Raw genomic sequence first — 26,483 nt, 5'->3', positions numbered from 1 at the left:
CCACGTTCTCCTGCCCTCCATTTTGCCTACCGCGTCCATCCTGTGGCAATCCCAGGGGGTCTTTCTCATCTTCTGTGTCGGGGGTAATGTTTGTGCTTACCTCTGTCTAGTGGCCTCCTGCTTTCTTGTCGGGATGACTGCCGCCTCGTCCTCTTAGATCCCTTCAGGGTGGTAGTCGTTACGGCGTCCTTTCGCACAGGTCGCTGTGCTGTATGCCGTTCGGGTTACTACATCTGCAACTTCGCGCCCAATTCCTTTGCCATGCTCTTCGTTGCCTCAGAGCTTCTTCGCTTCACTTTTCCTTTCCCGGGTTATGAAATCCTCTGCTGGTATACCTCCTGTTCACCCGGCAGGACCTATATCATATATATCCCTCTCGCTTCTGCTGCGAAACGCGGTCTGCTCAGCTTCCACGTTGGTGCAGTGTCAGAGGCGGCAGGAAAATGTAATCTGCACATGTTATCTGCACAATCACCTTAGCGGTTCGTGGAGGAGAGAAATTTGATCCGTATCACTGTTATTTTGCTTCTTAGTTCACCTTATATTGTGGCACAAGACGGAGCACTAGGTTGCGCGCCCCCACGGTCCGACGGCCATCTTGGAATCACCAAGGTGTCATTTTAACAGTGACCACCAGGAAACAAGCCTCTGTTCCTTTCTCAAAACAGGAGACCTGCTTTGGGAATATAATACAAGGTTACTTTGGTGTACTCATGTCGGAAAACACACTGAGTAACATCTCTAGTGGGCTCTGGAAATTCACTCACTGGGGGAAATAAAGTTGGTGGACCATAAAGGAAAAAATCAAACTAACCAGTGGACTGTGATTCAGAGTTTAGGAAGCTCATCCCAACATACTTTCCCAAGCAAAATAAACAAGACTGAACCTTTCAAGTTCTCACTTTAGGCACTGAGCAAACCTCTATTTGTTGCATCTCAGAGTGCATAGACTTGTGCCCATTTTCTAGACACCCACTACTGGCCTGAGGGCAGATTAAACCTAATGCTGTGCATGGAAAATTATGGAGTCTCTGGGGAAGAGGATGTGGCAGATGGAAGGCTTGTAACGTTAGGCCCCTGCCGTTTGCCCAATGCCACAATGCCTGTGCCTCACAACAATATACTGGATCAGATACATCCTTGCTTCTGTATGTAGTACATGGTGGTGGTGATGTCTGTTAACATGCTCATCACTTTGAGTATTGGCTGGAAGGAACAAAGTTCTCGGAACACTGCCTTTAATTCCAGGACATTTATATGCAGGGCTGACTTCTGCACTCCATTGGCCTTTTATGGATAAGTTGCCCACATGGGCCCCCATCCTCTCAAGGACGTGTCGGTTATCAACGTCTACTGGAATGGGATGTCATGTAGAGGCATTCTTTGGTTATGTGAGCAGGATTTGCCCACCACTGTAGCTGGTGCGCAAGGTGTGTTGTGACTTTCACCTTGTCACTCCATGTGCCGCTTGTTTGCGAACATGAGTCTGGTAGAAATTCCTGTAGCGGTCCCATACAAAGCCTGCAGTGAGGAATGATTGGAATTCACAATGACATTGTGCCCAGTAACTGTAAAGACTGGAAGGGATATATGTACAACTACCCACTATATGGTTGGGTAGAGGCACAGAGGCACCCCAGCTAAGGCTCTCAATTGGTAAACATGGGCGAGCAGCCAAAACTCAGACTCGCATGAGGTAATGCAGGCTTGTTCTTAGATAGAGTGAATACCCGAGCCCCACAAAGCAATGTCTACACAATATGTTAGGTGCTACCCTTATTAACTAACATACGGGTTAAATAATTCAAGTGGACATATATAAATAAATAAGACTCACTTTGTATTCCGAAATCTAATCAAATAGTCAACTCAATGTATACAGTTTTATGTGGTACAACAGTTACTCTTATTCAATTATAATGCACCAACTGCTGACAGTTATTAAAAAGCATTAAGTTATTAAGCAATGTTTAACCACAGACATTGATGTAGAAATGCAGTTAATACTTAGAACGTTAGCAGAAAGCCTTTCTTTACTGTGAAAATGCAATACTGTGCAAGGGCAACCTGTAAGAAAAAGTTAGTTGTACTTTACTTTGTATATTACCGCCCAGCCCTTATATTTTCAGTAAGTGTCTGCTTTTGTTTCTACAGTTCCCACCCACCCCAAAGTGCCTGATAAGCCACAGGAGAACAGGATCCAAGATGAATCTGGGGCCCATGGATGAACCCAGAGGATGAAGATGCTCTTCCTCGTCACAGTACCTTGGGTGCCTTGGGAGGCAAATTGGTGTAGTTTCTTGGTCTTACTCGACGATGCCCCTCGAGGACGGACACCCTCGGGAACAATGAGTCGATGGGACGTCGGTGAATAGCAGGAGAAGGGAACCAATCTTTGTCAGAAAGGCAACAATGAAGGTCTATCGCGGTGGTCTCCTTGGTTGGGTTGTTATGCCGGCTGTGGATGTCCTATGATTAAACTTGATGTGGCCCCGACAAGGCTTCAGAGGTGAAGATAAGTTCTTTGGTTTCCATGGATGACCTTCGGTGGGTGCAGCGGCAGAAGTAGATGTCGGGCTTCTCCAGTTTGTGGACTGGCACAGTTCAGTTCTTCAGTGCTGCAGCCACAACACAGATGACAGGATGGCTTCTGGTGAGGTGGACCAGAGCAATGGACTGCTCTGTAGACCTCCACCAAGTCTGGACCCTCAGGAATCAATCTTCGGTTTGGAATGGCGGTAAACCCACCAGTTTGGAATGGCGGTAAACCCACCAGTTTGGAATGGCGGTAAACACACTGGTGGTCACCACGACTCTGGACTACTGCAGCCAAGGAAAAGTGGAAAGATGTCATGGTTGCAGTATCCCTTAAAGTTTGTTGGAACTTCGCAACCTCCGGGCGTTAGGCAGCACTGTGCCAGGGTACCCTCCTCTTCTGGGTGATATGCAACAATTTGGCTTTCTTCTGGTCACGGACAGCCCCTGAACAATGGACGACGCTGGTAGACTTCTTGGGCTCAAGATGTCTGGGCACTCTTCTTCAGGGCCAACGAACATACCTCTCCAGGATGGCAGGCACACAGGACTGGCTACCAGGACACTTCAGGTGATAAGATGTAGTTGCATGATGTCCCCTCTTAGCTACAGAAAGAGGTCGCCTTTCTAGGTCCTCTCGAGTTCAGTCCTCAAATCAGCAAAGCAGCCTTTGGATTTCTTAAAGAGTTGTAGCCGCAGATGGATTCAGGATACAAGCTTCAGAATGCTCCAGGTTTCTTCTTCTGGCTACAGGTTCCGACCAGGAGACAAGTGTGGGGTTCCTTGATATACAAACAACTTCCCATTTACGCAAGCTGAGCCTTGCTCAGCCAATCTCACACCAGTGCATTTATCAGGGAGCATCCAATCAGGCTCACATGCATTCAGGCCATTCACCAAAAATCAGACACCCAAAACAGTGAATGTGTATGGGAGGCAACTCCCAGCCTTTCAGAGCACACACTGCATTAATTCCATTTTCAGTCAGGGCTGGCTCAGGCAGACCACAGACATTGTGTCACACAACCAAAACCAGACACCCACAACACAGGATGTGATTGGACTCCTCTCGCCATTCATTCAGGTCCCACCACAAGGGTGTACCCACAAAAACCAGTCCCTGGGAAGGCTCCAGATATTTTGGCACGAGCAGCGCCCAGGGCCATATATGATCCTTCCACCCAACAGCCCAGAGCCAAGGCTTCTCAGTACTTAAGGGGGGAAGGCAAAAGAAACCAAGAGGCTTCAGTAGCCACCTTGCCTTTGTTCAGGAATCCATTGATTCCTATGGCAGAGCATGGGTGTCCCAAAAATGGAGGCACTGGGATCCACTGTCAAGTCAGCATGTCGCTGCCACCTGCCCATACCATGCTTTGTGGGCAACACACCGAAGCCCAAAAACAAATGCTCAGAGTACAGGGGTGCATTCCTTACTGGGAGGATTCAGGAATGAGACGTGAACACAGAGGACTCATTGTTTTGGTTACAGATCTTTATTATATGAAAAGAGGGGTGGAAAACACCTCACGATCCCTAATCTAGGAGGGGTTTCCCTACCTTACCCAAAACTAATAGGTCTGTCCTTTGTCAAGATGTCTCAAAGTAAGAATACGTCTTGTGTCCGAAATCCTATTCTGGCCCTCACACTCTAAAACAAATTCTAAGGTGCAAAGGATATTGTCTCTTGTTTTTAAAAGCGTGCAAATGTTCCAATCCAACACAAAACGTATAACCCCAAACCAAAACATTTCTAATGTTCACAGTTCCAGGGGATGGCTCCCTTCCCCAGGTTCCTTTTACCACTACCAAAAAGTTCAAAACTAAGAATAACCCAAGTTTCTTAAAGTTGAAAAGGATCTCTCTCTCTCCTTTGGATACTGCATTCGACTCCCAGGGAAATGGCGCACTTCCCCAATCAAAAGCAGGTTACAATCCAAAGGCTATGAGTCCTCCTTAGAATTGTGCTTTTCCTGTTGCACAAATTGGGTGCAGGTCTCAGACTCGCAGGTAACCTGATATACTCCCCCCGTCAGGTTATTCCGAATTTACAACAGCTTGCAGTCTCACATGTGTGATTCTTCCTTAGGCTTCTTTCTACAGCAGTTTATCACACATACTGGACTACGTTTGGTGTACTCTCCTGCCAGGACTTGTGTGCATTTATTTTCAACACTGGATATTAGTACTTCTCATCTGCTCATATTATCATTAATGTATGTGCGGTCATTTTCAACTGTACAATCAGCTTGTTTTACAATTATTCAGTGGACCTTTTCATCATGGCTCAACATACAATGCCCCCCTCTCTCTTTTTTCCCCTCCTAGGTCTTCCCCAAGTTTGTGTTGAGGGTCCCAGACCCCAGTCCTACTGTGCAGGGCCTTTGTGACACTGCCCGACAGTGCTTTGGCATACCAACCCTTTCCCTGGGGGCTCACCGACTTTCCATCTACGGCTTCTCAGTGTTCCTGACTCCAAGTCAGGAATTTCTCCTGCGGCTCACCTTGTTGCGGTCGGCGTCTTCGGTAAGCGTCTGCACTCTGGGCAGCATCCCAGCCTCTGCAGCTTTTAGGAAGTATGATTTGCTTCCTCATGTTCCGCTTCGCATCCAGCAAGCTTCTCCAAAGCGCATTGCTAACTGGTCTGCCCTCTCGCGCCTCGTAGCTGTCTCGACTCTTGCGCCAACGGCGGTACCTTAATCTACAGTGAACTGGATAACGACCAGCTCCTCTTTCTGGCATGGTTTTAAACCATGTCAGGGTCATGGTCTTTTCACAGCGACAAGACCGCTGCTCATGGTTCTCGTGGGGCGTGATCATGACTCCTGTCTCTTTCTCGACTCAAATGTATTCTTTCTGATGTGATGGTGAGTAAGGGGACATTGAACTTCATTGGGATTAATCATTACTGATCCCGCTTCTTCCTCATCTCAGTTGTTAATAACCTAGTCTTTAGGGGGTATTGTGGAATACTTAAAGTCGATTTAGAGGTTCAGGGAGAGTGCCACAATATGCCATCAAAGCATAAGGAACATCCCTAAAAGGCAATAGGGGTATGTGACCATTTCAGAAAATGCCTTATTATCGCCCCGAGGGTCGCCTCCCCCATGTGGTCCTCCCTCATATAGCTGACCCAAGGGTCACGATCAGGTAGCAGCTGGCATCCTCTGGCCACATGAGAAGAGCCTACCCCAGAAAAAGGAGTAAAGACATCATCAGATTCATCACACTACCCATGGTTGCCATAAAGGTATCCCATGGGTCTTGCTCACCAAAAGGAAAATATGAGGAGCTGCACTGCCAGGGGTCCAAACTGGACTCCTGTGCAGAAAACATACAAAAAACAAATACGTGGCAGTGGTAGGACAAGGACGGGGATGCCCTGATCCTCCAAAAACATTTCCAACATCACAGTAACCGCATGCATTTTCATATGACTGCCCATGTGGGCGGGACAAAGACTGATATGCAAATGGAAATTTCCCATCTGTGAAAGGTACAGTGAGCAAAAAGCGTGTGCTGCAAACTCTCATCTCAGAACAGGTTATCATGCCATGTTCTTTCTGGAGAGGAGCGCATGCTACCTTCTTTGAAATGCATTTTCATACTGTTAGGCTGTGTCCTGGCTGGAACATGGTTAGGAGGCAGGGGATCACCTCTGTCCATTTCTGTGACAGGCGTGCCAAGCCCCCATTGGTGTTGATGTGCACCCCAAGAAGATTAAAGTGTTGGAGGGCTTCATGTAAGACTTCTTGTAATTGATGGCAAATGTTAGCTGTTTGAGGGCTTGCACCGTGTAGTGGATTGCGCTCTTTGCCTCTTTTTCCGTGGCCGCCCTAAAGAGCCAATCATTCATCAGTATACATGGTACCGCACCCCATCTCAGATATGACTCGGGAGTCCAGGAGACTCAAAGCGAAAGCCTCCACAGTAAAGGCTGCAGTTTTCTTTCTACGTTTCTCGGGCTCTGGGAAACAGAAAGAAAACCGCAGCATTTTTAAATACAACAAAGTTTTATTTCTGACTGCGGCAGCTTCAGCTTTGAGTCTCCTGGGCTTCCCCGATCTGGGGGAGCCCAGGATACTCAAAGCTGAAGCCACAGCAAAGATACATACGTTATAAATGCTGCAGTTTTCTTTCTAAGTTAGAAAGAAAATCACAGCATTTATGTTGCAGTGCTTTCAAAAAAGAATTAGATTTAAAGCACTTACCGGCAGCAGGTTGTGTTAACCTCTGCTCTCTGGCAATAATGAAGCAAAAGCCACCTGCTGGTAGCTTTTGTGTATTACAGCTGGCTAGCTTTTGCTTCATTAGTGCTGCAAGGGCAGAAATTAACAAGCACAGGAGGCTCATCCATTTCACAAAATGGATGCCTCCTAGTGCTTGACATTTTTTTGTTTGAGCGTCATTTGCTCAAAACTTTACATAGGAATTTCGTTTATAAATATTTTTTATATATATTTTTGATTATGGGCCATCATTTTAATCAATAACATTTTTGATAGCACTATCCCTTTAAGCATTTTGGCAAAATATCTGGCGCCTTACATTTCTTTTCTAACCTGCCTTTGAGTGCCATCTTGGAGAATGTTTTTTTCATGAGGGGGAGACCCTCCTCCCATACATGGTCGAAGATAGGAAGAGACATGAGCGACTAGCGTTGTTTGTGCATTAGACCGGAGCGAAAGAACAAGTTACTTCGTACCTTCTAACGTTCTACCGATGGGATGTTCCTCCGACGTATCCCTTATCTTTGATAGATCATCTCCCAGCTTGCTGGCCTCAGAAATTTTTTCAGTAGAGGGCGCTGCGCGTCGACGTCCCTCGACGGCCTCCGTATCGGCGCCGACGTCACCACGTGTATAAATAGACTCGCGCAGCGTCCGTTGCTCAGTTCCGTTTTGATGTTAACAGTTGTTTTATATGAATTGGTTATTGACCTTGAAGGAGCGTAAGCTGCAACCACAAGGGAAGTATTACTGCGGGGATGGATGGGAGGGGCGATGAGGAATACGTCAGAGGAACATCCCATCGAAAGAACGTTACAAGGTAAGAAGTAACTTGTTCTTCGAAGGGATTGTGTCCTCCGACGTATTCCTTATCTTTGATAAGACTCCCATAGCAGTGGTGTGCAATTGGAGGTGGGAGTAAAACGCCATGTTTCCTTTTAGGAATGAACCAAATGTAATATGGCTTTGCCAAACCTAGTCTCTTGACTGGAGGAGGAATCCAAGTTGTAAAATCTTGTGAAGGTATGTGCAGACGACCATGTGGCAGCCGCACATATGTCTCGAACCGGAACCCCTCTTTGGAGGGCCGAGGAAGCTGCGATACCCCTGGTTGAATGAGCCCTAAGATTTTGAGGAGGCTCTTTCCCTGCCAGTTTGTAACATTCCAGGATGGCCAAAATAATCCATCTGAAAATGGTTTGTTTTGTTATCGGTAGTCCCAACTTGTGCCCTGAGTAACCCACGAACAGTTGGTCTGCTTGCCTAATCCTACCAAGTCTGCTGGTGTAAAAGCTTAAAGCCCGCCTTGGGTCCAGCCTATGTAGCCTTTCTTCCTCTTTCCCCGGATGGGGAGGCGGATAGAATGAAGGTAAAGTAATTTTCTGAGTGATGTGGAATTCAGAAACCACCTTTGGGAGGAAATTAGGCTTCACCTGTAGGACAACCTTGTCTTTATGAAAAATTGTATGAGGGGGTTTACAAGATAGAGCTTGTAATTCGCTCACCCTTCTAGCAGATGTTAAAGCCACTAATAAGACAGTTTTAAGGGTGAGAAATCTTAGCGAACAAGAGTGGAGTGGTTCGAAAGGAGTACCCATCAGGAAATTTAAGACTAAATTTAAGTCGCATAAAGGAACCTGGAAAGGTTTTGGAGGGTAGACATTAGTTAATCCCTTTAGAAATTGTATTACTAAGGGTAACTTGAAATACTAGGGTTCCTCCACAGTGCGCTTGAAGATCGATAGCGGTGCGAGATAGCCCTTGATAATGCCAACTTGAAGGCCTGAATTTGCCAAGTAGAGTAGAAAGGATAACACCGTTGGTGTACCACATGAAAAGGGGTCGATACTCTCTTCTCTAAACCAGCTGCAAAACTTGTTCCAACGGCAGCGGTATAAAGACTTTGTTGCTGGCCTTCTGGCCGAAAGCAACACTTCCATGACGTCATCAGGGAGGTCTCAATCCTTGTATCTCAACCTTTCAGAAGCCAGGCATGAAGGTTGAGGGTTCTGATGTCTGGATGGAGAACCTGACCTCCCTTCTGTGAGAGAAGATTCTCCTTGAGTGGAAGACGAATTGGAGGGCAGATGGACTTGTCCAGAAGGTCCGGGTACCACTTTCTCCTGGCCCAGTCTGGGGCAATTAGGATCATGGTTCTCCGGAATCTTCTCAACCTCCTGATCATTTGAGGAATGACAGGGACTGGTGGAAACACGTACAGGAGTGGAAACTCCCAGTCCACTACGAACGTGTCCCCTAGAGCTCCTCTCGGGGGAAATTCCCTTGAACAAAAGAGATCACACTTTCTGTTGGTACTGGTGGCAAACAGATCCACTTGAGGGGTTCCCCAAAGGGCGAAGATCTCCTGAAGGACTTCCTGAGCCAGTTCCCACTCGTGGGAGACTGTGCCCTGCCTGCTCAGAGCGTCCGCCGTCAAGTTCTTCTCTCCGGCTAGGTGGACTGCCGATAGAGAGATTCCTTCTTGGATTGCCCAAAACCAGAGCTGCATTGCCTCTCTGCACAGTGGTAGTGATCCTACGCCTACTTTTTTGATGAGGTAATGCATGGCCACTTTGTTGTCCGTCATTATCAGGCCATTTTTCCCTTGTACAGATGGCAGAAAAGCTTTCAGCGCTAGTCTGATTTCTCTCAGCTCCACCAGGTTGATATGTAGTCTGGACTCCGATGGAGACCAACGACCGCTGATGGTCAAGTCATTGGTATGTGCGCCCCACCCCGTGAGTGAGGCATCTGTGACTACTGTTATCTCCGGTCATGGTTGCCAAAACAGTTCCCCCTTCAAGATGTTTTTCTGGCATGCCCACCACTGAAGGTCTCGAGCCACCTTGTCCGGAATCTGAAGGAGGTCTGTCATTCTCCCTGAGAATTGCGACCACTGAGTCCTCAGTGCCCACTGAAGAGATCTCATTCTCATGCGAGCCTCTGGCACAAGGAAGATGCAGGATGCCATGAGGACTAGCAACCTCAAAAAGTCGAAGGCTGGGAGACGTTGGGCATTTTGAAACTTGGTGACCATCTGCAGAATATCTTGAGCCCTCACCTCTGGTGGCGAGGCTTTTCCCTGGGAAGTGTCCAGGACCGCTCCAATGAACTGGAGTCTCTGTGATGGTATCATCTGTGACTTCTTTAAATTGAGGGAGAAGCCCAGTTTGTGAAGGAAGTGGCAGATATAATCTAGCTGGATCTGAGCTTGTTCTGAAGATACAGCTCTGATCAGCCAATCGTCCAGGTAGGGGTAGACGTGGATCCCTTCCCTCCTTAGACTTGCCGCCACTACTGACATTAGCTTGGTGAAGACCCTCGGGGCGGAGGTCAGCCCAAATGGCAGAACTCGAAATTGATAATGAGAGCCGCCAATTGCGAACCTCAGGTATTTCCTGTGTTTGAGATGGATTGGCACATGGAAATAAGCATTGCGGAGGTCCAGAGATACCAGCCAGACCTGGAGCTGGAGGACCTGAAGGATCTGAGAGAGAGTTACCATCTTGAACTTGTCCTTCCTGAGGAACTTGTTCAATTCTCGTAAGTCCAAGATCGGTCTCAGTCCTTCGTCTTTCTTCGGTATGAGAAAGTAGGGGGGGGGGGGGAGGACAGCCCTTGTTCCTCTACGCTACAGGTACCGGTTCTATGGCACCTTTCTCTAGCAGGTCTACAATTTCCTGCAAGAGGGGCGGATCTGGAACTCTCAGAGAGCTGTTCCCCGGTGGATGACTCTGAGGGATGCGTAGAAAAGGCAGGCAGTAACCTTGGGCAACTGTTTACAATGCCTAAGCATCTGACGTAATAGCCTGCCATTCTGTCAGATGTTGAGTTAACCTGCCCCCTACTGGTGTTTTGTGAAGAGAGTACTCCAAGCGGTTTGGAGGCGGCTGATGCAGATGCTGAGGGTAAAGAGGCACCTGCTGCTGCTGCGGCTTTTGTGTTTTTATCCCGTCCACCTAGGGTGAGTTTCTTCCGACCCTTTTGAACCGGCTGTCCTCTGCCCTTTCCGAATGCGGAATAGAAGCGAAAGGACTTACCTCTCCAAGAGGTTCCTGAGGGGCGATATGGTGTCTGACGGATTGCAGCTCCTAAGGATTTTGCTGCGCCTTTGATGTTTGTAGTTTTTCTAAATTGTCGTCCGCCTTCTTACCAAACACAGAAGAGCCGTCAAAGGGCATATTCAAGAGTCTGCTTTGCACATCTGGAGCAAAACCAGACTTTCAAAACCAAGCAAATCTCCTGGTTGTTGTACTTGCCACCATGGCCCTGCGGATATTATCAGCAGAATCGATGACGGTCTGAAGGGATTTGCACATTGCGTCCTTACCATCCTTAATGATGTTGAGAAACGCTTCCCTTTCTTCTCCCTCCGGGAGGCAGTCAGCCACTGATGAAGCACACTCCCAAAGTGTGTGGCTGAACCTTGAGAGCGTACAAGTAGCATTGATGGATTTCAATGCCATGCTACATGCGGAAAATACATTTTTGGCCATAGAGTCATATCTCTTATCATCCCTGTCCTGTGGAACAGTAGGGTAAGCCGATTTACTACCTGCTGAAGTAGCTGCCTGAACAACCAGACTCTCCGGAGTTGGCTGTTTGGATAAATATTCAGGGTCAGCAGAAGACACCCGATATTTAGCTGATAGTTTCTTGTTAATTGCCGGGATAACCTCAGGTGTTTCCCAGTTTGCCAATATTCTCCTTTGTAATGCCGCATGAAATGGCACTACAGGATCCTCCTGTGGACCTTTGACCAAGATGTCTGTGAGGTCGTCTTGCTGAAAAGCAGGTGAGGGTGTGGACCATCCCATAAACTCTATTATCCTTGCCATCAAGGTTCTATAAGGGGTTTCAGCATGTTCCCCTGGGTCTGGTGTGGCAAATTCCACTTCTGGGGAAGTGTCCAACCCACTTGCTTCCTGTAGCGTTTCATGGTGGTCTTTCAACCTACCTTCCTCAGAGATAAATTCCTCTTGGTCAGGAGTTGCAGGTCCCTGCAACTCAAAAGGCCTTTCCTGATCTGAATCCTCCCCTTCTTCATAAATAGAAGATAAGACCCTGGAGTGGTCAGGTCTTGAAAATGTTATAAATCCCATTTCCAGAGCAGAAGGAGCCAGATTTGTCATGATTGGCTGAGAAAACGTTGACGTCGTCGATGCAGACGTTAAAGGCTTCAAAGCCATCGAAAAAAGGCGTCGAGAAAGGTGGTATAGGCCTCGAACTCGAGAGTATCGGGATTCTACTCGAGGTTGTCGACGACATTCTCGTGCTCGAGGCTCTGGCCACTGGCTGTGAGGTGGCCGTGGGTTTGTCCTTTCTCGGCGTCGAAGACGGCGTCGACTCGACTGACCTGTGCGTCGAAGAACCCTTCAATAACGGCGTCGACGACGTCGATCTATGTGTCGAAGGGATCCTCGATGGCAGCGTTGAAGACGCAACTTCGCCTTTACTCGAAGGTTCGTGACGCTCTCGAGTGGCTTCTTTCGCCGGGTACTTCGACTCGCAGCTTTTTGATTTTTCGGGTCTTTCACCTAGGGTATCACCCTCAGCAGTCTTCGAGGGGGTCGAGGCCGCTTTCTCGAAGACGCTTAGCATCTTTTTCCTGAATTCCTCCCACTCAGCCTGAGAGCTATGTTTAGTGGGACAGGAGACCCTTTTTTGGGGAAACGGAAGAACACAAAGACAAGGAAGGGGATCTTCGACGTCTCTTTTTTGAATGCTTAGATCTCGAAGTGTGATGGGAACTGCTTCGAGATCTAGAACGAGAATGTCTTTTATGATGGCGGAGACGAATGTCTCGACTCCGCCGAGGAAACTTTCGTAGAAGTTTTAACTGCCTTACCTCTCTCGAGCTTCCCCTTACGCTCCTTCAAGGCTTTCGCCATCATGGACATGCAGTCTTCGCACTCCGAACAATGGTGCTCGATTCCCAGGTACCACAAACACATCCTGTGAGGATCCGTCAACGACATTTTCTTTCCACAGTCTCGACATTTTTTGAAGCCGGACCGTGGATTCGTCGGTTTGGTTGAGGAAGCCATCGAGTACGAATCGGTATTCACAAGGAATATATTGTATATATTTGACTGAAGAACTGAGCAACGATATTCCGAGGCCCAACGAAGCGCGGAAAAACGGAACTGAGCAACGGACGCTGCGCGAGTCTATTTATACGCGTGGTGACCTCGGCGCCGATACGGAGGCCGTCGAGGGACATCGGCTCGAGGGACGTCGATGCGCAGCGCCCTCTACTGAAAAAAATTCCGAGGCCAGCAAGCTGGGAGATGATCTATCAAAGATAAGGAATACGTCGGCTTAAAGGCTTTTGACATCATATTCCAAAAAGCTCCCACCTCACCTGGAAGGGATTGTTATGGTGCCTCATCTTATACCGGATCTGCATCCGTGTCACCTTCGTCCCAATCGTCTTGTGGCGGAGAACGGTTTGAAGTGGAGCCAGTGTTTGCTACATCTCCCTCGATATCTGTTGTGAGCACCTCACCTTCCTGTTCACTATACGGAGAGTAAGGTTGTCTGACTGGTGAACTATGCAGAGAATATTGCGGTTGCTCCGGAGCGCAACAGGACTTTTCTATGGACATTGTCAGGGACAACATTTGTAGCCCTGACTTAGACGCTCATGGTGAATTAGCTCTTGTAGGAGATGGTCTTCTTGGTTTTATGGTCGAACCGTGCGGTGACAGATCTTCCCACCGGTGAACATGAATGTTGTGGCTAAGGTTATCTTAGCCACAACGTTTATGCTGTCCTACCTGCTTGTCCCTGAACTGAAGATGGCTCTTCCTGGGATGACAGCTGCTGCATACGAGGTGGTGCGTGTTCTTGTGCGGGTGGTAGCCTCTTGTCCAATTGAGCTATCCATGATTGTAGTGAGGACAACTGTAGTGACAGCAGTATTTGTGGATTTGTAATATCCAGGTTTTGTTGAGTCCAGGCCTTAGACCTGGCACTGGTTCAGAGTATGACTCTATTGGTTCTGATTGTGAAGCTTTTCGGCTCAGTGATTGCGAGGCTATTTGCCTAGGTGGTGGTGGAGGATCCGAATAATCTCCCTCTGAAAAAAACTGGTGAATACCCTTGCTCAAACTCAGAGTCTATCTGATGTTCTAAAATTTGTTATGGTAGGATAGAGGAGACCGTTGACAGCGAAGGGGATTTCTTGGCATCCGGTGTTGCCTCCTTTTGAGATGGCAGTGGGATTGATGTTAGCGGGATCTTAATAATTATAAGTTCCTTTTGTTTGGATGTTTTTCCCCCTTTAAAAGGTTTTTCTTTCAAGAGATGTTCTTTAGGTTGTTTCTCTTTGGGTTTTTCTTTTTTGCAGTCTTGAGACGACAGTTTCTTTTTGCAGTGTTACATCAATATAAGTCTGTCTTATTCGTTTTTTTGCTTGATTCCACTCCAAATGTGGATTTTGAGGTTTTCTTGAGCGTCGTCAATGAGGCGGCCGACAAGGGTTTCATAGCATCTGCAATTGGAGTCGTAGATGAGTTTCACCAGGGTCGTGAGCAATATGCTGTGTTTTGTGGAAGAGGCTGTCGTAGACTAGGTCGTCGGTGGTAGTGTCATCGGCAGGGCTTTGGGACTTGATGTGATATGATATGATATAGCATTTGTAACGCGCCTATACACAAGTGTTTCAAGGCGCGACGAGGCAGGGAGGTGGGAACAAGGGGAAGACAGACAACGATCCTACTAGGCCAGGTGTCATTCAGACCGCGCAAGTGCAGGGGTAGGGGGAAGGGAAAAAGGGGAAGGGGGAGGAGGGGGAGTGCAGTACAAATAAGTAGAATAGAAATAAAATAATAAATAAATAGGGCCAGCAGGTGGCAAGTGCAAGGTAAGTGCAGACAAGTGCTGGGAGGGGGGGGGGGACTGTAGGGATACAGAGACAGTCCCGCAGTGCAGGGGTTGCCAGGGAGGCAGTGCAAGTGAAGAGGTCGGTGAGAGTGGCCCAGTTGCAGAATCAGTGCAGTTTAGGTGAAGAATTTAGCAGGGGAGAGGGAGAGAGAAAGCAGAAGTGAAGAGGAAGGTTTTGAGGTGCTTCCGGAACCGGAGATGGTTCTCCTCAAGTTTCAGGGAGGCAGGAAGGCTGTTCCAGAGGGAGGCCCCTGCCGCGTAGAGAGATCTACCCCCAGCTCGTTGCTTCGGAGAAGCGGCTGACCCTGAGGGAGTTGGAGACGGATGAGCGTAGGGCTCGGGAAGGAAGATATTTAGGAAGAGAGAGTTGAAGGTATTTAGGCCCCAGGCCCCAGAAGGCCTTGTGGACAATGCAGAGGGTTTTGAACTTAATCCTCGCAGCCACTGGGAGCCAGTGTAGAGATTTCAGTCCTGGAGAGATACGGTCCCTGGGCTTGAGGCCAAGGACAAGTCTTGCAGTTCTGTTCTGGATGAGTTGCAGAGGGCGGAGAGTGGAGGCAGGCAGATTAAGATAGAGGCTGTTACAGTAGTCCAGCTTTGAGAGAACCAGGGCTCGGGAGACAGTGAGCTTCTGGGGGAAGGAGAGGAAGGAAAGAATACCTCTGAGGAGGTGCAGCTGGTAATGTGACTTCTTAGAGACGTCAGATATATGAGGAGAGAAGGAGAGTGTGGAGTCGAAGATGACCCCGAGGTTTTTTGCCTTGCAGGTAGGAGCAGGAAGAGGGCCAAGAGAGGCCGGCCAGAGAGCTGCAGGGAAGGAGGGAGTGGGTGTGCCGATGAGTAGGATCTCAGTCTTACTAGCATTAAGGCAGAGGTCATTTGCAGCACACCATTCCTGGATAGCAGACAGTCAGAGATGAGGGAGGGATAGGAGGAGGCCGAGGGTAGCCTGAAAATGAGCTGGGTATCGTCCGCATAGCACTGAAAGTTGGGGCAGAGGGCGGCGATGCGGTGGGCAAGGAGTGCCAGATACTGGTTGAACAGCCAGGGAGAGAGATTAGATCCCTGGGGAACGCCACAGGTGGAGAAAAAGATGTCAGAGAGGAAGGACCCAAGTTGGACCTGGGAGGGTCAATTGGAAAGGAAAGAGGTCAGCCACGCCAGAGCCTGACCAGTGATACCCAGGTTATCACGGAGACGGTTGAGCAGGATGGCATGGTTGACAGTGTCAAAGGCAGAAGAGAGATCGAGCAGAATGAGAACACACGGAGTGTTGGAGTCGAGGTTCAAGAGCAGGTCCTCACGGATGTTCAGGAGAGCAGTTTCCGTGCTTCTGGCCGCTCTGAAGCCAGATTGATGGTCATGGAGACTATCAACAGCTTCAGCATGGAGGTTAAGCTGGGAGATGGCCAGTTTCTCCAGGAGCTTGCCCAGGAAGGGAGTGATGGAGATTGGGCGATAGTTAGCCAGACAGGAGGGGTCGGCAGAGGGTTTAAGGAGAGGGTGCACAAGGGAGTGCTTGAGGGGGGATGGGAAGACTCCAGAGGCGAAGGAGTGGTTGCAAAAGTCAGCCAGGGCAGGAGCCAGGAGTCGATGTGGTCCTTGATAGTTTTGGAGGAACAGGGGTGAATCTGTTTAGACGAGACTTTCATAGATCGGACTTGTCTGGAAACCTCGTCAGCAGAAAAAAGGGGAAAGGCAGAGAAGGAGGGAGGAGGGGTGGCTGCAGAAGGGCCAGAGGAAGAGCAGGGAAGAGAGGGGGGGAGGTGATAGGAGAGTGAGGACAGGATGTCCTGAGTTTTAGAGATGAAGTGGGAGGCCAGTGCAGTGCAGAGGGCCTGGGAGGGGACAGGAGAGGTAGAGACTGCAGCAGGGTTGGCAAGCTCCTTGCAGATTTTAAAGAGTTCAGCCGAGTTGTTAGATGTGGCCTTGGTCGTCGATGTCACAGTCGACTGTGAACGACACAGCTGGCGGCAAGGCCTTGTCCGATGCATGCATTGGTGAAGGGCGCTTTGAAGTCGACAGTTGCTTCGCATGTGATGTTTTGTCGGATCCACTCTTGTGTTGTTGAGGGATTTACTGTGATTAAACCGAAGCTGAAATGTTCAAAGGAGAAAAGACAGAAAGCCAATTTACTGAAAATAACGTTTGGTTTTCTCTCTCCCGATCATTTCAGACTATCCCCTTACCCCATCACCCCCTTACTTACATGTGGGTGGCATACCTCCTTGTGTGCTGTTGTCTACAGCATCCCTCTGCAATGCCAGTTCCCTTCACTTGCGTGTATGGGAGCTGGCGCCACAGGGACCGCTTTTCCTTTTTTCTTTTTAAACTTTCAGATGGGAGCGGGGGACACCGCTGCAACCCCCCCTAACATTACAGCGAACAAGGGTGCGGTGGACACTCCCGCGTCCTGCCCAGCCCTTCTTTACTGTAATGCAAACGAATGGGAGACTTAGTCGAGATTTTCAGCCCTACGTAATTTTCGTACGGCCGAAATTCAGTCAACTCTCTCATTCGTTTTTTTTCTCTGTCTTTTTGGGTCTTTCCTTGTTGTGACCATTGATATTGTCGTGGATGAACGGGTTCCACGCGCGGCAAACCTTTTTTCTATTCTTTGCTTTTTAGAGCAGGGTGGAAGTCATTCCTCAGACCTAGTCATCTTAAAAGCAAGGGGTTTATCAGTCCCCCTGACAGCTAGGATTTTAGACGATTCTGCCTTGGAGGGATGGTACTTAAACTCATTCAGCCAACACACAAGGTTGTCTGTGCCCGTCTCTCAACGTTTCTGCACTGAAAGTACAGCACATTTCGCAATCTTATGGTGTATGGTTGTGGTTAAGGCGATACATGCACACTGTACGTGTCACCCTCATATACATTTTTAATGACACTTATCTGTGGTTAAAGTAAGAAGACCAGGATGAAGAACCTTGAAGTTTCCTGCTGAATCAAATGAAATATTGAAAATAACTTGTTTTAATCACATGAGAAAAAGGTTAGAGGACTCCTCAGCACGACGTGCAGTTAGAATCTGAAGATGGCCTGCAGGGTGGGGCTGGGCACTCAACGTCCCATTGGCTGAGGCCAAATATATCCAAAAGGACAGTGATGAATACAAAAGTGAGCTGTTTTTTCTTTATGACATAATGTAACACTAAGGTTACCGCAGATATCCAGCCTGACGGCAGAGAATATTCCAAGTGTGTCAATCCATGAAAGAACCAATGCTGGAGAAGAAAAGGTATTATTGTTCCTTCTGGGTAAGACTTGGGTTCTATACTGCTCTCCAAGCACCACAGGTGGAACCTCTTCCACTTTTATGCATTATATCTGGTAGATGGTCTTCTTGCTTGCTTCAATATCATCATGCACTCTTCTGGAAGATTCACATTTTTTGTACTGGTTACTCAGGACCCACAGGGCCAAGTTCACCAATAGATGCCACTCATAATGCTTGCTGCGGTTCTGGATTGAAGATCTGGCTTGCATGGCAGAATCTAGTGAAGATCATTTGATATGTCTACCAGATCAGAGTACCACCACTAACATGGGCAAGCAAGGTTGATCAGACTTGTCAATTTCTTGGATTTCTTCAGTTTCAGAACCATTGTCGGTAGGAGAGAAATCTGAAGCAATGGGTTCAGAAAAACACCTGAGCAGTAAATCAACAGGGTAGCACCCTTGGATGTTATGTCTAGGAATTGATATTATTGGTGCCATGGGAAAATATCTATTTGCTGTAAGCCCCACTATCCAAAGAAACATTGTAAAAACGTGTCCGATTTGATAACCGCGTGTCCTCTTTTTGTAATGATCTGCTCTGGACATGCACTGGGATGAATATGAATTCCTTTACGATGTATCAATGTCATCCATAGGCTCCCCCCTAGTACCTTGGTATTCACTAATGGACAATTTCATGAGGATTTTTGGCGGTTTGGTGATAGCTTGTTTACCTGTCTTTGATAGTTGTTCTAGCCTCTGATTGTTGTTCCTTCACTCTGTCTCTGGCCTCAACCATTACTGGTAGAACACATTTTAAGATTGATTAAATGTTTGTTGATGTTGGTAGAAGGATGATAGACCCCTTTGATTATAATGATTTTTGGAAGAACAGAAGGATGAAAAATATATTTGTTTTTCAGCTCCAGCCATTTCCATTACTTACCCCTAGCAATGTTCTTCATGATGGATATGATTATTCCTACCATAGATTCCACATGCTTTAAAATATCCTCTGGATGCAGTGACATATGGAAAATGCAGCCACCAGGAAACACCACACAGATCCACAGATGTCTCCAACACAGCAACTAGGCACCGACATTGAGAGTGAGAGGGAAATGTTGGTTATTGCGTACTCGCCACTGTGGGTATTGAGATGTTTTGCTGAGTCTAGCTGTAAGAATTGGCATATTATTACATGTGAGAGACAATCCACAGAATTAAACATATTCCTTAGAAAATAGCATTCAAATGAAGTGGCTTAATTGAGGACTGACCTTTTAACGCAACATGTTAACTTCTGCCAAAATAAATACATGCACACATGTCTGGCCTTTGATATCAAATACACATTGTTTGTGAGGAGGCACTTACATCTAAAAGCGCCATCTCAGGATGGTCTTCCCCGATGATCAACAGCATGAGGTAGCGAGCACGATAAAGTAGATTTAGTGCTGCCGAGAGTTGGCTGTTAGCAAAGCTGTACAAAGCGAGATGTATCTGAAAAACATTAAATAAACAACTAATCACCCTATTACTTGCAACATTTACCCTCAGAAATGCCTCTTTCTAACGTAACACTAGATGTTGAAAGGATACATGGTAATTTCAAAGTAACCAGGGAAGTTAACTTTAGGATGACAAACCAACAATTAAGACAGGACTCCCACCTGGATGCTCATGGTGTAAGAGCACCTTCTCAAACCTAGACAGACTGATTTCCTTAAATATTCCTTGGTTCAACCAGTGGTAGCAATGGTGAAACCGTCAAATTCAACATTCAGGATGAGAGGGGTTAGACAAGAGTACTGGGTTATGGTATTACTTTGAATAAAGCAACATCCATAGAGAGGTATGATGAAAATATACTTGATATTTTGTTAAAGTAAAAGATGAAGGTGCTGGTTAAAGGTAAACGGTGCAGGCTCAAAAACAAATCTAGGTACCTCCATCACATGCTATCCATGAATGTAGTGTTTGCCTTGGAGCCAACAAAGGATAAAGTAGGGAGGAGACAAGTGCTGTTACTGTTGCAGGTCCTACCCTAGGTTAAACTTAGTAACTACAGACAAAAGGCTCAATTAGAGGGCATCTTGGTGCATGAGTTCTCGCCACTTTCTCATCGGGTGCCAGAGCAAGTAAGGCTTTGGGGGGAGGAGGGGTGTAGGACATGGTGTGTGGTGTGCAAATTGGCTGTAGTTTAGTTCTCAGACTTAGGTAGGAACAGCAGGCCACAGGCTCTGTTGGTTGCTGGTGCTCTAGAGTTGGGTGCTTCAGCTTCTTCATGTTGATACACAGAGGGTAAGGGCAGCAGATCTTTCCTGGGAGTTGGACATTTTTGAGAGCCTGTAACCCAGCTGGTCCAAATGGGTCAAGGGAAGAGCACCATGCCTTGTTATGTATGTGGTAATTGAAACACAGTGTCTGTATGTATGCAACAGTTTTGAAATAAGAGCAGTTCTTGGAAACGTGCAGGGACCAGCACAGCTTCCGAACGATTGCTTTCGGGTTTGGCATCTTGTTGGTTTAAACAAGTAACGCTGCAGAATAAAATAGAAATGGAGATTGTGTTGCAACCAATTGCCGGGAGGCACTGAGATACAATCTTTTTTTGCAGAATTCTTACCATGCTTTTTCTCTGATATGGATTAATTACTTTCATTTGATACGCTATTCACAAACATGTCCTATATGGTTCTGGCAACTGCAGTACCAGTCTCTGGGGAAGGTAGTAGCCATGACCACATATGCTAGTATTCATATCCTACACTCCCTCCCCAAATATGGTTGCCTGAAGCTGCAGCTCTGTTAATCCCAAAAGTGTTTTTTCCTCAATAAATATGCACTTAAATATATGAGACCGTTGTTAATGACTCCCCCCCAATCGCCGGTGAGGAGTAAGAAACAGCCCCACCTGGCCCAAATAAAATCTGAAGTGGTGCTCCAGTGAGTAGCTGAAGCTATAGACTACTAGTAGATGGACACTTGTACAGACAAGAGAAGAGGCGCAGAGAGACCAGCTCTGCGAGACCCGGAAAGCTGAAAAGCAATGCCCTTCTGCGTGGAACTGGATAAAGTGGTGAGCATTTAGAACCCACTCTGTGAGCATACAGGAGTGGCACATACATGAATATGTGAAAAGCATAAGGAGCCGGGAGGCTGAACACCTCCTCCCGACCTTGTGAGGCCCGCTTGCTGGTTGAAGTAAAACTGGAGAGGGGTGGAGGAGTGGGTAGCTCTTCGCGTGGTGTCCCATCTAGAGAATAGGGACATAAAAACAAGCACTAAGGGGGATTACAAGTACAGCAAGATTGGGCTGAAGTCTTCTTCTGTGTGTAGGTCCTGAAGCAGTGTCTGTGACTATAACTTTGAACAGAATAGTGTGAGGGGCATAAAAGGAGGCTAAAGGACATCGTAATCCCTCCACTACAAGAATTCTAATAATATCCAGGCTTGAGGTTGCTTTAATCGTGGGGGAGGGTACTGTGTAATACCGGACTGTCTCTCAAATAGCGAACATCGAGAAACCCTTATTCAGGTGGCCAATGAAGGTCTGATCCACTCAGATCCCACCTCTAGGGGTGAAAGAGCAATGGGGGAACCCAGGGGTCTGCTCAGGAGAATGCCCAAAGGGAGACGTGGTACGTTACCGGCCGAAGAAGAAGAGGAGGTTGTTATTCCTTAGACCTTTGTGGGCTGTGCCACATCAGCTCCCATTGAATCTCTCTCACTCAGACCCACCGACCCCTCTGCATACAACCAATCCCTAGGATCTCAATCCCTGTCACAGTCAGAAAACCATCTCTCTCAAAATCCCTATCGTCCTATTTTCTAACCGACTACTCCCAATTCTTCTTCTCCACGTCCGTCTGATAATTAATTCCTGAACACACAGTCTACCTTGATAAAACACAACCGTTCCCACAATCCCTCTTGTTCATTTCACAATCTTGGTTATTCCTGTTTGCCCCACAAACCCTCCTATCCATTTCGAAAATCCTCCAAAACCCACCCTTCCGAAATCACCTACCCCCCCCCAGGACAAATGCTATAATTCCCCATAACACCTCTTCTCTATCCTGTCACGCAGAGCAACTAGAAACTCTACATCTCCCCTTTTCCTCGACACAAAATGACGGCCCTTCCATTTCCCCACAGAGAGCACAGTACGAGCAGGGCAGACCACACGACGAGTCAACTATCCAGACCTAGCAGTTCAAGATGAGAAAAGCAGCAAACTTTGAGGCGCAAACGAGGAGAGACAAAACCATGCCCTTTTCGACAAAACCCAACAAAAACTCTGCAGAAGGAATCGTAAGACCAAGGACAATAGCCCATGAGTGTTGCAGTAGATGTCAACGATACACGCAGCACATTGGCGCTAATAAGCCGGAGCGAGGGAGACCCGGTACACGCAGCACATTGGCGCTAATAAGCCGGAGCGAGGGAGACTCCTGCTACTGGTATCACACCCTGCAGCGCATGTATAACTAAGACCAAATAATGGACACACCCCGCTAGGGAATGAGACCAAGAGAATAATTGCAAGTAAAACAATGTATATAAGGTAAATGCAAGCAAAGAACTATGCTACTTGAGGGCGCTCTGCCAAACAATACTTGGGCAGCACATTAAAAGGGCACACATCGTCAGTCGTGACATTTCAAATAGGGTACAAATTGTGGTAGTTGATTGGGGGAAGGCCTATGCCATACTAAATGGGATAGGGGAGGTTGGATGCTAATTGGACGTTGCTCTTGCTACACGTGGGTCTGCTGGGCTCTCCTCTGCGGAGTGAAGGTCGGGGCAGAGGAGCGCTATATTTCTAGCTAATCTACAATAACAGGAACTGATGGCATGAGACAAATGACAAGCATACAAGTTTTGGCCTACATGGTGTTACTTTCAGAACCCATTGGCAGATATATTTGCATTTCAACCCCTGTACCCGGGCTTTCATAAAACAGTGCCACAGACCGAGGTGTCTGCCCAGTGGGTTTTGATCTACCTGTTGTATCATAATACAGCCGGATATGTTAGTCTTGGCGAGGATATATTGGTGCACAGGATTAGGACTTTGGTGGGTGTCCGCGGCTGGTCTCTGCGACGGGCCAGATGTGCATCTACATCAAAGAGTGGAGGGGCAAGGGACCAATAGCCTGTGGCCTGGTGTGGTCAAGGGAGCACAGGCAGATTTGTGGAGATGGATGTGCACATGGGCTGGGGCCTGCTCTGGTCTCACAGTGCAGTGAGCTCATTTGGCCCGGGACGATACTTATGTTGCAACAATGAATGGCTGGACTTCTGTGAGAGCGGGGCTTGTGTGGAGCTAGCAGGAGGTGGAGGTGGTTTGGGCTTTCTGCGGGAGGCACTGGGCAGGGGAGAGGCAGTATTAGAGATCATATTCGGGCCTAGTAAAAGGTGGCGCTCGGTGTGGCACAAAATGGAGTCTCTAGGCATTAATAAAGGCTTGGATATTCATTTGTTTACTGCTGTTAATAGGCAAGAGAGTGGGGGTGTCTTCCCCCCTTTGGCACACACGGGATCTCTTCAGTGTGGGAATGGTACGGGAGGCGGCGAAGACCGCCTCTCCCCAACAAGAGTCGCCAAGATAAGTCAATGTGGTCATACAGGAGGCCAAGCAAAATCACTGTACAGTCGAAAGCCTTTGACCTAAGAACTATAAAGAAAGCAAGGGAAGTGAATCCAGTCACATGAGAAAGCAAGGGAAGTGAATCCTGCTAACAGTGAAAGTAAATGTGAAGTTGGCAGAGTGAATCCGGAAGAGAGATGCTGACAAGGAAGGGGCAAAGTCTAAAGTCCCAACAAACGGCGTGTTGACAAACGTGAACCCGGTCGAGGGATGTCCACTGGAACTGTTTAAAAAGACATTAAGATTTGAGAATGAAGGAGAATTAAGCCATAATGAACCCGGTGGAGGGAGGCTGAAAGCAAAGAGGGGTCTGCACCCGGAAGAGGGGGACCCAGGGGTGAAGCCATTAGCCCGAGATATACGTAGAACAGACCTTTGTGTTTGTTATTTGAAAACCTATTGGGTCCTCGAAACGAGGAGACTTCGGAGTGAAGAACCCCCACCTTAATTAAAGCCAGGAAGTGAACTTTCATTTTGTTGAAGGAACTCTTGTTTTGTTATTTGAACACGTCAGACTTCCAAGGGAAACAAGACTTGGCCATCGAGGCTCCTGATAGACTGAAACAGAAGTGTTGACTCATGCTGGGAAAGCTCGAGTGTGTGCTGTGCTTCAAGATCCCACTTTAACCTGTGCCTAAAACGTGGGGAAGGAAGACCCAAGCTACCTCATCCTGATATATTATTTGTGAGCACTTTTCTTTTCTTGAAAACCATCCTACACCCTTTTTGTATTAGTTGTAAGGTTTGGTAATAGGTCTCTTAGTATAGGCCCTTTTTATTTGACATTTGACACAACGCCACTAGGACTGCCTTATTTTCATTTGATGCTCGACGCTTGCTCCGGTCTTAGATTTAGGTTTATATTAGGCCTTTTTCCAACCTGCACACAGTCTAATAAACACCCTTGAACTGTGATCACTTGTGTCTGTCTTTGCTGTTGCTACCATGAGTTCCTCACAGTACTTTTGCAAGCTGTCTGAAATTCTGAGTTTGAACAAGAGTTTTGACAAGAGAGCCAGTATGACTGCATTGACAACCACTTCAATTAAACCTGAAAGAAGAGGACAGAGGGGAGAAAAAAAAGGATGCCAGGTCTGGAACTGATATTGGAAACATGGCAACGTAAACTTCGAGCAGCTAAATGATGTGCAAAGTATCTGAGCCAAATTAAAGGCCTTAACGTCGGAGGTCCAAACATTGATGGTGGAGATTAAAGGGAGTATAGAAAAAAAGACCAGCAAGACATTCTGGAAAACAATCAACTATCAGCAAACATTTTGGAACTCAAGATGGAGACAAAGATCAAGGAACTGGAGAAGAGAGCAAACTACCTCTGTACCAAAATTGACTGCACTGAAAACAAGGAATGCAGAAACAATATACAAATGCAGTGTCCCTAAAGTTGAGGGAGAAAACTCTGAGGGGGCATCAAGAGGAAGATGAAATTGCTGATTGAGCCCTGATGGGAAAACTCAATGAGAATAACAAATTACTTGCCTCCGGTAATGTTCTTTCTGATGGATGTTGGTCCCATGGAATCCTCATCTTAATATATTCCTGTAGAAGCAGCAAACTTCGGAAATGTTTTTCCCACCACGGGGTGCTAAGCAGCTTTTTTTTTGTTAAATGTTTTTATTGGTTTATTATCAACAGTGTAACTTAGAGACTCACATAACGTTGCATGACAATGTTCAGCCGATTGTGTCTGTGTAACCTTACTCCCTCCAACTCCCCCCATCCTCAACCCAGCAGATTCGACATACATTATACTACACAGTGCATCCTACTTTCCAGCACCTATATTTCACTACAAGTCTGTCAAGTGTGTCTGGGTGATACTTGCACCTCGGGCTTCGCCATGCGCCAAAGCCCACAATTCCTGCACCATATGCTTCCAGGAGTCGAAGTCCACATTTTGAGATCCCTGGCCGCAGCGGGCCGCTTCTTGCCACAGGGGTTTCAGCCAGCATCCATTTTTGGAGGTCGCTCCACCAAAGGCGTACCTTTGGTCCCTTGCGTGCTTTCCAACCCATTGCTATCCTGCGTTTCGCCAGGATATATACCAGATATTTCAACCTACTAATATGCCTCGCCTGTTTCAGGCGCGTGAAAATGCCGAGCAAACAGGCTGTAGGAGAGCTCGTTTCTAGGGTTATTCCTACTTTGGCCAAGGCTTGAGCAATTTCATCCCAATAGAGTCGGATGACCGTGCAAGTCCAGAACATATGCACCAGATCTGCATTAACTGTCCTGCATTTCGAGCAGGCCTGCTCAGTTGCCTTGCCAAACTTTGCGACCTTCTCAGGGTCAAATACGCCCTGTGAGTGACATACAACTGAATCAGCTGGAGCTTAGCATTTCTAGATACCCTTTTGTGATATACCAATATTCAACCCCATGCTGCATCCCTGATCTACTCCTGCAAGTCCCCTTCCCAACTGTGCCTGGTCTGTTCAAGCATATCTCCCCACTGTGACGTGAATAACTCATATTCGTGACACTGTAAGTCCCCCCACCGATATATCGCACAATGTTTCTATAATATGTCTTCTTGTAGTTCCCCTTCTATGCCCGGCCATCTCTGCTGCACTCCGCTGAGCAGTGCAGCGTGTGTGATATGCTGCCCCACGTGTATGCCTTGTTCAGAAGTGAGTGTGCTAAAGTCCATCTGTTTACCATCTCGTAACAAGTTTCCAACCATGACCACTCCGATTGGTTGCCAATACCTCCGGACATTTAATCTGCGTTGTGGATCTCCTTCTTTAAGCGTCACCATTGAGGCCTGATGGGAGTAGGGCGGTTCCCTCCCTAGAAAGCGACAGGCTCTCTGCCAATTCACTCTACCCAGTGTCAGAAGCAGCAGAGGTACCGGTACACGGGGCGCTATGGTCCCCATCACCTCTCGCTGGAATGGGGTGCATAACGGCTGTAATAATAGGGTGTCCTGGGTCTGC

The 26,483-nt window shown here is 47.4% G+C and overlaps 1 protein-coding gene across 4 annotated transcripts in view; it reads right to left on the bottom strand.

Annotated features, from left to right (window-relative positions):
- Positions 1–26,483, bottom strand: part of CLUH (clustered mitochondria homolog) — a 2,231,193-nt gene that overhangs the window by 322,689 nt on the left and 1,882,021 nt on the right. For all 4 annotated transcript variants that reach the window (XM_069615061.1, XM_069615063.1, XM_069615062.1 and 1 more), the window contains exon 21: positions 19,251–19,376. In XM_069615061.1, coding sequence (XP_069471162.1) covers positions 19,251–19,376 — 126 coding nt within the window. The remainder of the gene's footprint in view (positions 1–19,250; positions 19,377–26,483) is intronic.

Source organism: Ambystoma mexicanum, chromosome 9 (genome assembly GCF_040938575.1).
Source record: "Ambystoma mexicanum isolate Mex_15411 chromosome 9, UKY_AmexF1_1, whole genome shotgun sequence".
Classification (NCBI taxonomy): Eukaryota; Metazoa; Chordata; class Amphibia; order Caudata; family Ambystomatidae; genus Ambystoma; species Ambystoma mexicanum.
This window is presented reverse-complemented; position numbering and strand designations above follow the sequence as displayed.